General features: G+C 50.8%; 1 protein-coding gene across 1 annotated transcript in view; it reads left to right on the forward strand.

Moving 5' to 3' along the window:
- The first annotated feature begins 1,403 nt into the window (after window positions 1-1,403).
- The window catches only part of CDC42BPG (CDC42 binding protein kinase gamma), a 61,987-nt gene continuing 49,123 nt past the window's right edge, over window positions 1,404-14,267 (forward strand). Inside the window, exon 1 of the mRNA XM_037904007.2 lies at window positions 1,404-1,623. Within this exon, the coding sequence (XP_037759935.1) occupies window positions 1,467-1,623 (157 nt within the window). The 5' untranslated portion in view covers window positions 1,404-1,466. The remainder of the gene's footprint in view (window positions 1,624-14,267) is intronic.

The following is a 14,267-nucleotide window of genomic DNA, read 5'->3' on the forward strand; positions in this document are numbered from 1 at the left end:
TGCTATTGGGCCTATGCAGCTTGGTGTGATGGGGGACCCCAGTCAGGTTGGGGAGAGCAGACTATGCAGCACTTGGCACCCTGAGGGGCCCCAGTCTCTGTTGTGGCTTCTAGGTGCTTTCACAATATAAAAGGGAGCCTAGGGGCTAGTGCAAGGGATTGGAACCTAGGACACCTGGGTTCTATTCCTGGCTCTGCCCCAGATGCCCTGAGAGAACTCAAATGAGTCCCTCTCTCCTTCCCTTCCCCCTGCCATACAATGGCTGTTTCTCCTCCCCCCTTTCGTCTGTTCAGACTGCAAACTCGAATGGCACGCTTGGGGCACTGATCCGAGTTAGGGTTCTTTAGATGCTGCCTTGATACTAATAATGTACATGCCACGGTGGGGCACTAAGTGCCAGTTGGTGCCTCTAGGCCAGTGTTTCTCTGCCTGTTTACCATTGTGAGCCACATATGCAGGTCTCTGTTTTAATCTGTATGGCCCTGAGGATGTCACATGGGCCACAAATGTGTGCTGATGGGGTCACAAGCAGCCCATGGTGGGCTGTGGGTTGAGAACACACTGTGGGCTCTAGCAGTAGCAGGATAGGGGCTAGAGAGGGCTGCATTGGCCTTAATAGCTGAACAGCTGTCTGCCCCTTGCCCGGGTGGGGAGGTGAGAGGGGTCAGCCTGAGACCCTCTGCTTTGCCCCCAGCCCCAGACTGGTCACAGTCCAACACCAGTTTCTTTCAGTGCTTCCTGACCTGGTGTGAGATGAATTTGCTGGGTCTCATTTGGGTTCCCCGGGAGGCGGGGGGTCTATCTCAGCCTGGCCCCTCCGTGGCAGTGCAGAGGTGGGGAGAACAAGGATATGCCATACCTCGCTCCTGTCACCTTCCTCTTTTTCATTCCAATCTTAATCTCTCTCCTCCTGTCTTTTCCGTTCTCCCTCCAGGGGCTCTCCTGTCTGTCCATCCACCCCTAGCCCTGGCTGGCTGTCGCTCCCCCTCACCTCTTCATCCCTCTCTTGAGCCAGGCTTCCCCGAGCCTCTCCCTGTTCGCAGCTTTGGCTCTCCGGCCATCCCCCTGCCCGCCCCCCCTCTAGTTTCCATTGCCCTCTTCCATCTATCCGTCCCTCTGCACGTGCGCCCCTCTCTCCTGCCATCCATCTGTCCATTCCTCCCCATGCACACCTTTCTCTCCTCTTTCCCTCCCCCCCCCCCCCCGGCTCCTGTCTGTCCGCCCGCCTCCCTACACATCCGTCTGTCTCTCCATTCCTTCTCCTGTCTTCCCCCAGCCTCGGGGGGGCGTGGAGCTGTCAGAGCACATCTGGCACAGCTGGCCCCGCCCCTTCCCCACCTGGCCCAGGTGTCGGTAGCTCCCTCCCCATTGGGGGCCGGCCGGCAGGGGCGGGGCCCGGGCCCGGGCTGCGGGGAGTGGGGAAGGGCAGGCAGGCAGCGAGGCTGGAGCGGCCGGAGTGGGGCAGCATGTGCAGCCCGGTGGAGCGGCGCCTGGCCGGCCTGCGGGAACTGCTGCAGGGGCCCGGGCTCGAGTCGCTGCTGGACTTGCTGCTGTGCCTGTACCGGGAGTGCAGCGGCGCCCCCCTGCGGCGGGAGCGCAGCGTGCAGCAGTTCCTGGAGTGGGGTGAGTCTCCTGCCCCCAGAGCGCAGTGCAGTGGGGGCTGGGAAAGGAGGGGGGCCTCCTGCCCCTAGAGTCCCAGGTGATAGGGGAGGCTGCTCCTTGCAGTGAAGGAAAGAAGCCTGTCCTGTAAGCCCCACCCCCGGCCCTGTGCAATTAGAGGGGAGCTGTAGGAAGGGGGGGCTACCCCCAGGGTGCAATGGGACAAAGGGCCCCCAACCCTGTGCAAGGGGAGGGCTGACCCTGGGGTGCAGTTGCAGGATATACTGCCTCCAGCACTCTGCAATGCAGGGTGGGATACTGGAAAGTCAGAAAGGGGAGAGGACTTTCCCGCCACCATATGTGATGGCTAGGGGTGCCCCCACCTTGTGTAATGGGTATCCCTGTGGTGGATGGGAGCAAGGCAGGAGTGGCTGTACTTGAGTGCCCCCTTACTCTGTGTGCAGCGGGGGTGCAATGTGCTCATCTGAGTGCCCCCTACCCCTGTTCACTAAGGGGCAGGAGGAGGAAACAGAGGTGTGAGCAACAAACACACACACCGCTCCCTGCAATGCTTCCTCCCTCCCCGCTTCCTCCCTCTGGTCTGTGCTGATTGTAAAAGTAGCTGCTTTTATTTATTTTATTTGGGGAGGGGGACATGAAATGACCCACTAGGGACTAGCCTGAGACTTGGAAAACTCACGTCACGCAGGCCCCCGCAAGCAGTTGGCTTGAGTCTGGATCACTACTAGGTGCTTGGGGCTTGTCAATCCAAGGAAGCTATACTGGAGTAAGGTAGGGTGTGAATTTAAAGCACAATAGTTACTGTGGAATAGCTGACTCTTACTCTGAACTAGCAGTTCTGGTCAGTTGCCCTGTGCCACCCCAGCCTGGCAGCGCCCTTGTCACTACAGTATCGGAGCCTCTCGATCTGGCTGGTTTATCCTCAAAACATCTATTGGCTAGCGAACCACTTACAAACAGGGCAAATGGAGGCAGAGAGGCTGTAGTGTGTTGCTCATGGTGAGACCAAGAGTCAGTGGCAGAGCTGGGGATAGAACTTGGGTCTCCGGTACCTTAACCGCACGACCGTCAGCACCAGATTTGTGGCGCTGTTTTGGAGGATGGTGATGGATTGCGAGGTGGTTTGATCAGTGTACCAGTATCTTCAGAGAGAGGAATCGGCAGGTACTAAAAGGCTCTTTAAGCTAGTGGAGAATGGTAGAATAAGAACCAACAGCTGGAAATTAAAGTCAGAAACATTCAAGTTAGAAATAAGGCTCCAATGTTTCTCAGGGACCAAACTCTGAAAGCAAAGGGTGGGGGAGGGATTCTTGATGTTGCCAACTCCAGACTGGCTGCCCGGCTAGAAAATGCTTCAATCAAATGTAGGTCCATTGATTCCATGGCCTAAAGGGACCATTGTGGTCATCTGGTCTGGCCTCCTGTATAAATAGCACAGGCCAGAGAACAGCCCCAAAATCATTCCTAGAGTAGATCTCTAAGAAAAACACAAGTGATGGGGCTTGGTACAGGGTTAACTGCTGTGGTATTCCCTGGCCTATGTTATACAGGTGGTCAGACTCAATGGTCCCTTCTGGCCTGAATCTATGAATATCCTTGTCATAGTGTGGCAGGAACTCCATTTTAGTTCAGGCGGAGACATTCTTGCTGTTTAACAGCCAGTTTTTCTAAGTGCTCAAAAATCCACCTGCTGCCTTTATTTAAAAATACAGAATTCCTGCCTTCTAATCATCCAGCTGTGTTCTCATGAACCCTTTGCTGTAGCATCTGGCCACCTCTCTCACAGAAGGAAACCTACACATTTGATACCAGAGCCTGTAAAAAGCTTGTAAATTTCCTGCTTGGCCCATCACCACCAGTCTATTGGCTCCCAGCAGACTGGTCCCTCTCATGCTCCAGATACAGATCAAATGATGGGAGGGCTCAAATTTTCTGAAGTGCATAAGGATTTCGGGGTGCACAAACAGACATTCCTTAAAGAAGCCTGACGGAAGGGGTCCATTTAAGGTGCGTCCAGTTGGGCAGCCCCCAAATAACTAAGTGGCTATTTCAAGCTGTTTTGTCGACCAAAGGAAGGTCCCTGCCCCAACGCTTGGTCTAAACACAGTGGGAAATAGGACAGGGGAGGGATGCTGCCAAGTCTCAGAACCAAAGTGCTGCAGTCATTTGTACATCTACTGTAATGGGTTGGCCGCAGTATCACTATTGCTTGGGGTCTCTTTGTGTCCTGCCACCTGCTGCCAATCTCTGAAGCCCACAGGGGTACATTCATTTGCACCAGCTGTGGATCTGGCCCCAAGGCTGGCTGCAGCCTGTAGGTCCTAGTAAAAAGGGTGCATTGTAGTTCCATGCTCACTCCAGCGGAGGATGGCTGCTCTTGCACTACAGACCAAGCCTCCTGAGAGAAGTCTATCAACGAATAAATGGCGGGAGATGGGAGATCAGGATCTCCTGGCCTCATAGCACAAGAACAAGGGCCCACAGTGAAATCTGAAGGTAGCAGTAAGACGAGTGCAAAGCACTACACTTTGAGAAGGAAAAAAATCAAATGCACAGCTATAAAATGGGAAATAGCTGGCTAGAGAGTGATAATGCAGGAAAAGAATCTGGGGGTCATAGTGGATCACAAATTGAATGAGCCAACAGTGGTGCAGTTGTGTGTGTTTATATATTAAAAAAAAAAGCTGATATTCTGGGGTGTATTAACAGGAGTCTTGTATGTAAGACATGGGGAGTCATTATCCTGCTCTGCTTGGCACTGGGGAGGCCTCCTCAGCTGGTGTGCTGTGTCCAGTTTGGGGTTCCAGGCTTCAGGAAAGATGTGGATAAACTGGCAAGAGTCCAGAGGAGAGAAACAAAAATGGTAAAAGTTTTTAGAAAACCTGACCTGTGAGGAAAGGCTTAATAAAAACACCTTGGGGTGTTTAGTCTTGAAGAGACCTAGTGGGGACCTGATAAGTCTTCACCATCCTCTTTAAAACAGCCCTTAATGTATTTGATCAATTGTTATTTCTTGTCCTACCTTTCGTGGACATGGAGAACAGGCTTAATCTGCAGCAAGGGAGATTTTAGGTCAAATAGAAAAAATGTTCTAACTCTTAGATGAGTTAAGCTCTGGAACAGGCTTCGAGGGGAGGTTGTGGAATCCACGTCACTGGAGGTTAAGAACTTGTTGTGACAAACACCTGTCAGGCATGGTCTAGGTTTGCTTGATCCTGTCTCAGTGTGGGGGCTGGACTTGACCCCTCAAGGTCCCTTCCAGCCTGACATTTCTATGATTTTATGAAACTCACAATGGATCAAAGGATAGAGTACTTCTTTTAGATTATGGTACTTGCTACCACAGGAAGTCACTGAGGCCAAGAATTTACCAAACTTCAAAAAGGGATTGGACAGGTTCTATGGATAACAAGAATATCTAGTTATAGCTAATGTTAACAAACTTTGGCAAGGATATTAAACTTCAGGGTTTAAGCTCATCTTCTAGTTATTCACGATCAGGAGGAGACCTTCATTAGGAATATATTATCCTACATTGGCTCACTCCAGCATTTCTGCATCTTCCTCTGAAACGTTAGCGGCTGGTTGTTTGTATTGCTATAGTGCCTATAAGTCCCAGTCATGGGCAAGGGCTCCGCTGTGCTAGGCACAGTACAAGCACTAAACAACTCCTCTCTTCCTGTCCCCAAATTATGATGATCTAAGTTCTGGGTTAGACAGCCCTCTGCTCTGATCCTGTCTGGCAATACCTATCTTCCCAGGTCTAACCCCTGGGTCTGCCCCTCCCCTGTAAAACTAAGGCTGATCATTCAGCAGCTGTAAAGGGTGGGTGATGACATTTCATTTAGCTAATTGTAAAGTGCTGTGTTCTCTCCTTCCACTCCCTTGAGAGCTGCTTTGCAGGAAACCAGGAATCTCTGTGCTGTGTGAGTTTGCATCCACTCCCACTGCTTACGTGTATTCTCCATGCTGGGAGTGATTTATGCTGCAGGAATGAAGATTGGAGGTGGGGGGAATGATCCTGCTTCCGTATTCTTTGTTTTTGTGTTAAGTCCTTTCTTCACAAGGAAAAATGTGGGAGAGATTCAAAGTGAGAAGGCCTGACTCTGCCCTCCTCCTGTGTTGAAAGTGAGATCCACATCAGGCCCTAATGTCTGGCTGTGACAGTGTGTCTACCCCATTTGCAATACCATTGCCCTAGCACTAGAGCCAGCTGAAATTTGGGATTCCTGGTTTGCAGGACATGTCAGACTTGCTGAAAAAGTTAATTTCAGAAATACCGAAACACTGTGTTTCCAAAAGGTAATACCTATCCCAGCAGGTGCTCAGGGGAAACTGATGTGGAGAGTGAAACTGACAAGAATCACCACTGAATGACCTGGGTGAAGCTGACCTGAATCATGTGAGCAGCTGCTGAGGACCCTGGGGATTGTCACTCCCAGGTGTATCTTCTATGGTTCTGGGGTCCCAGGACTTCCCAGGCCAGCTGGTTCCCTGGGCTGTCTGGGGATCCAGCTGCCCCCAGGACACTGGCTAGTAGGAGGGAGCCTGAAAGCCATGGCTAGAGCAAGGGCTTCCAGGCTCTCTGCTGGGAGCTGAGCCCCAGTTAGAATTGGGGTCCTCAGTCTTCCCCCTCCATTGCCTGGAAGCCCAGGTATCCCCAGTCTGGGGCAGTCTAGATGGTGGGGCTGCCCCAGAACTGCAGAGCCTGGAAACCTGACTCCCCAGCAGCCTGCTGGATGATCTGGCAGAGACCCTGCCTGCAATGTGACAAACAGTCGAACCTGGGGTGAGTTTGCAAAACACTTCACGTTCATGTTTTTTGTTTTTGTTTTAACACAAAACTTGGAAATTTTTCATTCAGCTCTTGCTAGGACAGGGCTTGTTGGGGATTTTTAATGGATTTATGTAGGTTGGGGGAGTGTTTGTGACTTGAGTCAGGTGTGTCCTAAAGGAGACATTATGCCCATAGGGGTGCGCTAGGCCTAGGTGTGGGGGGAGTGGACAGGTCTGGTTATTGTCTGTGGTGTCCTCTTGCTTCTCTAGTTACAGTTGCACAGAGAACCTTGAAAATATGATCTGGTGCAGTCTGAGTTGGCAGAGAGCCTGAAACGATAGCTCTGGATACTGCCTGCTAGCTCGGTTGGCCAGCAATGGTACTTCAGAGGTCAGCATTGTTAACAATCTCACTGCTGTTCAAAACATATGAGATGGGAGGAGGAGGTGGCTCTTAGGGAATCTGGCCTGCTGGATAACGCAGGCCATAGAATTTCATCCAGTGGCTCCTGTGGTGCAGAGAATTATTCTTTCCTATACTCACTCCAAAGGGGAACCCTGATAAGAAACGTGGCCAAGGGACAGGACAGGTGAGTTCCATTCCTAATTCTGCACTGGCCTGCTGTGTGACCCTGGGCAAGTCCCTTCCCCTCTTGGTGTCTTTCCCATCCCACCCTCTGTCTATTTAAACTGTGAGTTCTTTGGGGCAGGGCCTGTCTCTTGCTACATGTCTGCCCACTGCCAGGTGTGATGGTGGGGCTGGTTTTTGGTCAAGGGGTCTAGGCGCTGTTACGCTACAGGTGTGTGAATTACAGCAGGGACGGCTCGTATGATTTTGGTGGAATTTAATGTGTTCCTTAAAGCCCCAGCTTGTGTGAGACTCATCTTAATTTTTGCAGATTGTGGATGAGGAGATGGGGGGCGGGGGGGGGGGAGAGTGTGCCCCTTTTAAAGCTCAAAACCCACAGGAGACAAATTCAAAAAGAACCCAACATTCATTACTCTTTTTTTTTATTGCATGATTCTTTAAGGTAATGTCATGGTTTCGGGCCAGGCTGACTCCCAGTTTTGAATGCTTAGTGTTGGCAACATTCAGATATCCTGACTTCTGGAATCCCTTCAATGGGGTTTCTAAGAATTCAGCACCTCAGAAACAATAAACCCCTTTAATACTGTGAAGGTTAGCACTTGGACTGTAAGTTCTTTGGGGAAGGTGCCATCGTCTGTTTGTGTGGTGCCTAGCCTAATAGAGTTGCAACAGCTTTATGCTTCCAGAGGCAGTGTTGCCTAGTGGATAAAGCACTGGACTGGGACTCAAAGACCTGGGTTCTAGTCCATGGCCTGCTGGGTGCCCCCGGGTGAGTCAGTTGCCCCTTTCTCTGCTGCTGTTTCATCCTCTGTAAAATGGGGCAACCTCTTATTCTTTTGTGAAGTGGTTTGAGATCCACAGACGAACACTGCTGTTGCTGCAACATTACACAATTATAACTAACAATAGATCTGGGTCCTTTAATTGTAACAGACATCTAAAATTCCTCACCTGGAAGAAATAAGAAGCAGGCAGATAATCAAGCTATTGACTTTTTGGGTCAAAATAATGCCATTCAAAAATAAAAGCATAACTTCTGACTGATTTTTAAGGCCAGAAGGGCCCATTGTGGTTTTCTAGTCTGATTTCTGTGTACCCCAGGCCCTAGGATGTCTCTGAAGTAACTCCTGGTTGAACTAGGACTGCTCTGTTAGAAATACATCTTGTCTTGATTTAAACATTGCCAGTGATGGTAAATCCACCACAGCCCTTGGTTAATTATACTGTCTGTTAAAATGGGCACCTGGTTTCATTCTGAATTTGTCTCACTTCCACTTCCAGCCATTGGGTTGTGTTCGATCTTCGTCTGCTAGACTGAGGAGCACATTTTCAAATTTGGATTCCTCATGTCAGTACTGCTAGACTGGAATCAAGTCACCCCTTCACCTTCCTTTTTGTAAGCGAAGCAGCATGAGCACCGGAGCTTTAAGGGATGTGTGATAAGCGGTGAAAACACCTCCAGTTGTAAAACTATTTCTATCCATAATGGCTGTGTCTTGATGCATACTGCAGTCAGACCTAGCAGCCCTAGCCATGGACCAAGACCCATTGCGCTAGGTGCTGTACAAACCGAACAAAAGATGGTCCCTGCCCCAAAGAGCTCACACTAGTCTGGTTCTGGCCCAGCGACATGTTTAGTCTAGTCTAACCTAGCTCGCTTTTAGTTATTTTAAAAGGAGTGCGACTGCGTTTCTGGAAAACCTCAGGTTACTCAAAAGCAAGGTCTTCCAAAAGCTTCAGGCCAGTTGCCTCCTTCCTCAGGCATCTTAAATTCTCCCCTGCAAATGGCTGACATTTTCCAAACAAACATTCTTCACAGCTTTTGCAACCCCAGCTTTGAGCTACAGCAACCTCATTAGGTACCAGCTGTTCTTCTGAGTAGGCCAGTACTACCTCAGGCCCCAGAAGATTGGGGGGGCGGGGGCAGACAGCAGGGGTGGGCCAGTTGCTGCCTAGACCCCTGCACTGAGATTGGGAGAGAGGTCCTGTTCCAGCTGACTAAGAGCATGGGGCTGTCCCTGTTGTGCTACACGCTGCCCAGACCTGCCTGCCAACAGAGGTGTGTCCCCATGGGGCTAGGTTCTGTGCAGCCTCCTCCCGAGAAGCACTTCCTGTCCCAGAGAGCTGCCAATCCAAGCAGAGTTCACAATTAATTAACTTCCAGTCCAGAAAGGGGTTGTTGTAATCTAATTGGGCCTCATGTATCACCCTGGCTGGAACACCTGATGTTTCCTGTGTTGAGCCAACAAGCTGGCGAGGGGCCCAGATCTATAAAGTTAGGGACAAAACCTCGAGGCTTGATTTAAAAGCTCTGCAGGTGACCGGGGAATCCCCCTTCTCCCTGGGTATCCAACAGACAGAATTTGCTTCTGCATTCCCAGTGTGAATTTTAATTCCACTCCAGCTGCTGGTTCTTTAACCCCAGGGGAGGGGGTTGAACTGGGGCCCATTTGCCCTCCCAGTCAAGAATGGTACCCTTAGTTTACCGAGCCATTGTGGATCGAAGGCCTGGTCCCTGAAAGAGGGGTGTCGTCACAGGGGAAGCAAGGGGATGAGGCTTGTGCTTTACGTTAAACACATACAGGACTGGAGGCTTCAATTGGCTAAAGAAAAACTTAGTTGTACAATCATATTGCTCAGGCCTGGCCTACCCACAGATTTCGTGCTGGGGGCTGGGGGGGTATGTGTGAGAGAGAGACATACCATGACATCGCCTGGCGTGGATGCTCTTTCACAGAGTTTAAGGCCAGAAGGGACAATGAGGTCATTGAGTTTGATCTTGGGTATATCTCAGGCCCTTTTAACTTCACCCAGCTACCTCTGTACTTAGCTCAATGACTTTAGTTAGACTAACTCATTTCAGTCCTTGGGCACCTGACCTCTTGTGAGCCCTGGGCCCAGAACAGGAGAGACCACCAATGTCTCAGGCCCCTGTTATGGCAGGGGATCAATGAGGTGAGACATGCCCAGATGATCCCAGCAGGTGACCCCCACCCTATGCTGCAGAGAAAGACAAACCCTGCCCACCACGTCCCTGCCAATCTGATGTGGGAGAAATTCCTTCCCAACCCAAAATCTGCTGATCGGTTAGAACCTGAGCACAGGAGCAAGATCCACCACCAAGCCTCAAAGCCAGTGAATTCTCTGGACCACCTCAGAGCCCTAGTTTGACTCGTCTCCAGCTGTAGCTGATCTTTGATCTGTCAGAGGAAAGTGAGAAAATCCCAGCTACGTTTGGCCAGTTGTGCACTGGAGAAAAAATTTCCTTCTCTGTTCTGCAGGTGCCCCGTGCCTTAGGGTATGTCTACACTACGAAATTAGGTCAAATTTATAGAAGTCGGTTTTTTAGAAATCGGTTTTATATATTCGAGTGTGTGTCCCCACAGAAAATGCTTTAAGTGCATTAACTCGGCGGAGTGCTTCCACAGTACCGAGGCAAGCGTCGACTTCTGGAGTGTTGCACTGTGGGTAGCTATCCCACAGTTCCCGTAGTCTCTGCTGCCCATTGGAATTCTGGGTTGAGATCCCAATGCCTGATGGGGCTAAAACATTGTCGTGGGTGGTTCTGGGTACATATCGTCAGGCCCCCATTCCCTCCCTCCCTCCCTCCGTGAAAGCAGCAGCAGACAATCGTTTCGCGCCTTTTTTCTTGAGTTACCTGTGCAGACGCCATACCACGGCAAGCATGGAGCCCGCTCAGGTAACCGTCACCGTATGTCTGCTGGGTGCTGGCAGACGTGGTACTGCATTGCTACACAGCAGCATCAACCCATTGCCTTGTGGCAGCAGACGGTACAGTACGACTGGTAGCCGTCATCGTCATGTCCGAGGTGCTCCTGGCCGTGTCGGCCAGGAGCGCCTGGGCAGACATGGGCGCAGGGACTAAATTTGGAGTGACTTGACCAGGTCATTCTCTTTAGTCCTGCAGTCAGTCCTATTGAACCATCTTATGGTGATCAGGCAGGCGATACGGATTGCTAGCAGTCCTACTGTACCATCTTCTGCCTGGCAGGCAAGAGATGAGGATGGCTAGCAGTCCTACTGCACCGTCTGCTGCCAGCCAAAGATGTAAAAGATAGATGGAGTGGATCAAAACAAGAAATAGACCAGATTTGTTTTGTACTCATTTGCTTCCTCCCCCTCCCCCGTCTAAGGGACTCATTCCTCTAGGTCACACTGCAGTCACTCACAGAGAAGGTGCAGCGAGGTAAATCTAGCCATGTATCAATCAGAGGCCAGACCAACCTGCTTGTTCCAATAAGAACAATTACTTAGGTGTACCATTTCTTATTGGAACCCTCCGTGAAGTCCTGCCTGAAATACTCATTGATGTAAAGCCACCCCCTTTGTTGATTTTAATTCCCTGTAAGCCAACCCTGTAAGCCATGTCGTCAGTCACCCCTCCCTCCGTCAGAGCAACGGCAGACAATCGTTCCGCGCCTTTTTTCTGTGCGGACGCCATACCAAGGCAAGCATGGAGGCCGCTCAGCTCACTTTGGCAATTAGGAGCACATTAAACACTACACGCATTATTCAGCAGTATATGCAGCACCAGAACCTGGCAGAGCGATACCAGGCGAGGAGGCGACGTCAGCACGGTCTCGTGAGTGATCAGGACATGGACACAGATTTCTCTGAAAGCATGGGCCCTGCCAATGCATGCATCATGGTGCTAATGGGGCAGGTTCATGCTGTGGAATGCCGATTCTGGGCTCGGGAAACAAGCACAGGCTGGAGGGACCCGCATAGTGTTGCAGGTCTGGGACGATTCCCAGGGGCTGCGAAACTTTCGCATGTGTAAGGGCTCTTTCATGGAACTTTGTGACTTGCTTTCCCCTGCCCTGAAGCGCATGAATACCAAGATGAGAGCAGCCCTCACAGTTGAGAAGCGAGTAGTGATAGCCCTGTGGAAGCTTGCAACGCCAGACAGCTACCGGTCAGTCGGGAATCAATTTGGAGTGGGCAAATCTACTGTGGGGGCTGCTGTGATGCAAGTAGCCCACGCAATCAAAGATCTGCTGATGTCAAGGGTAGTGACCCTGGGAAATGTGCAGGTCATAGTGGATGGCTTTGCTGCAATGGGATTCCCTAACTGTGGTGGGGCCATAGACGGAACCCATATCCCTATCTTGGCACCGGAGCATCAAGCCGGTGAGTACATAAACCGCAAGGGGTACTTTTCAATAGTGCTGCAAGCTCTGGTGGATCACAAGGGACATTTCACCAACATCAATGTGGGATGGCCGGGAAAGGTACATGACGCTCGCATCTTCAGGAACTCTGGTCTGTTTCAAAAGCTGCAGGAAGGGACTTTATTCCCAGACCAGAAAATAACTGTTGGGGATGTTGAAATGCCTATAGTTATCCTTGGGGACCCAGCCTACCCGTTAATGCCATGGCTCATGAAGCCATACACAGGCACCCTGGACAGTAGTCAGGAGCTGTTCAACTACAGGCTGAGCAAGCGCAGAATGGTGGTAGAATGTGCATTTGGATGTTTAAAGGCGCGCTGGCGCAGTTTACTGACTCACTTAGACCTCAGCGAAACCAATATTCCCACTGTTATTACTGCTTGCTGTGTGCTCCACAATATCTGAGAGTAAGGGGGAGACATTTATGGCGGGGTGGGAGGTTGAGGCAAATCGCCTGGCTGCTGGTTACGCGCAGCCAGACACCAGGGCGGTTAGAAGAGCACAGGAGGGCGCGGTACGCATCAGAGAAGCTTTGAAAACCAGTTTCATGACTGGCCAGGCTACGGTGTGAAAGTTCTGTTTGTTTCTCCTTGATGAAACCCCCTGTCCCTTGGTTCACTTTACTTCCCTGTAAGCTAACCACCCTCCCCTCCTCCCTTCGATCACCGCTTGCAGAGGCAATAAAGTCATTGTTGCTTCACATTCATGCATTCTTTATTCATTCATCACACAAATAGGGGGGATGACTACCAAGGTAGCCCAGGAGGGGTGGTGGAAGAGGGAAGGAAAATGCCACACAGCACTTTAAAAGTTCACAACTTTAAAATTTATTGAATGCCAGCCTTCTGTTTTTTGGGCAATCCTCTGTGGTGGAGTGGCTGGTTGGCCGGAGGCCCCCCCACCGCGTTCTTGGGCGGCTGGGTGTGGAGACTATGGAACTTGGGGAGGAGGGCGGTTGGTTACACAGGGGCTGTAGTGGCAGTCTGTGCTCCAGCTGCCTTTGCTGCAGCTCAACCACACACTGGAGCATACTGGTTTGATCCTCCAGCAGCCTCAGCATTGAATCCTGCCTCCTCTCATCACGCTGCCGCCACATTTGAGCTTCAGCCCTCTCTTCAGCCCCCCACTTACTCTCTTCAGCCCGCCACCTCTCCTCCCGGTCATTTTGTGCTTTCCTGCACTCTGACATTATTTGCCTCCACGCATTCGTCTGTGCTCTGTCAGTGTGGGAGGACAGCGTGAGCTCAGAGAACATTTCATCATGAGTGCGTGTTTTTTTTTTTTTCTTTCTAATCTTCACTAGCCTCTGGGAAGGAGAAGATCCTGTGATCATTGAAACACATGCAGCTGGTGGAGGAAAAAAAAGGGACAGCGGTATTTAAAAAGACACATTTTATAAAACAGTGTCTACATTCTTTCAGGGTAAACCTTGCTGTTAACATTACATACATAGCACATGTGCTTTCGTTACAGGGTCTCATTTTGCCCCCTCCCCGTGGCTAACAGCGGGGAACATTTCTGTTCAGCCACAGGCAAACAGCCCAGCAGGAGCGGGCACCTCTGAGTGTCCCCTGAAGAAAAGCACCCTATTTCAACCAGGTGACCATGAATGATATCACTCTCCTGAGGATAACACAGAGAGATAAAGAACGGATGTTGTTTGAATGCCAGCAAACATACACTGCAATGCTTTGTTGTACAATGATTCCTGAGTACGTGTTACTGGCCTGGAGTGGTAAAGTGTCCTACCATGGAGGACGCAATAAGGCTGCCCTCCCCAGAAACCTTTTGCAAAGGCTTTGGGAGTACATCCAGGAGAGCCGCGAATGCCAGGGCAAATTAATCCTTTCACATGCTTGCTTTTAAACCATGTATAGTATTTTAAAAGATACACCCACCGGAGGTCCCTTCTCCGCCTGCCGGTCCAGGGGGCAGCCTTGGGTGGGTTCGGGGGGTATTTGCTCCAGGTCCAGGGTGAGAAACGGTTCCTGGCTGTCGGGAAAACCAGTTTCTCCGCTTGCTTGCTGTGAGCTATCTACAACCTCATCATCATCATCTTCGTCCCCAAAACCTGCTTCCATGTTGCCTCC

This window comes from Chelonia mydas, chromosome 7 (assembly GCF_015237465.2).
Source record: "Chelonia mydas isolate rCheMyd1 chromosome 7, rCheMyd1.pri.v2, whole genome shotgun sequence".
Taxonomy (NCBI): Eukaryota; Metazoa; Chordata; order Testudines; family Cheloniidae; genus Chelonia; species Chelonia mydas.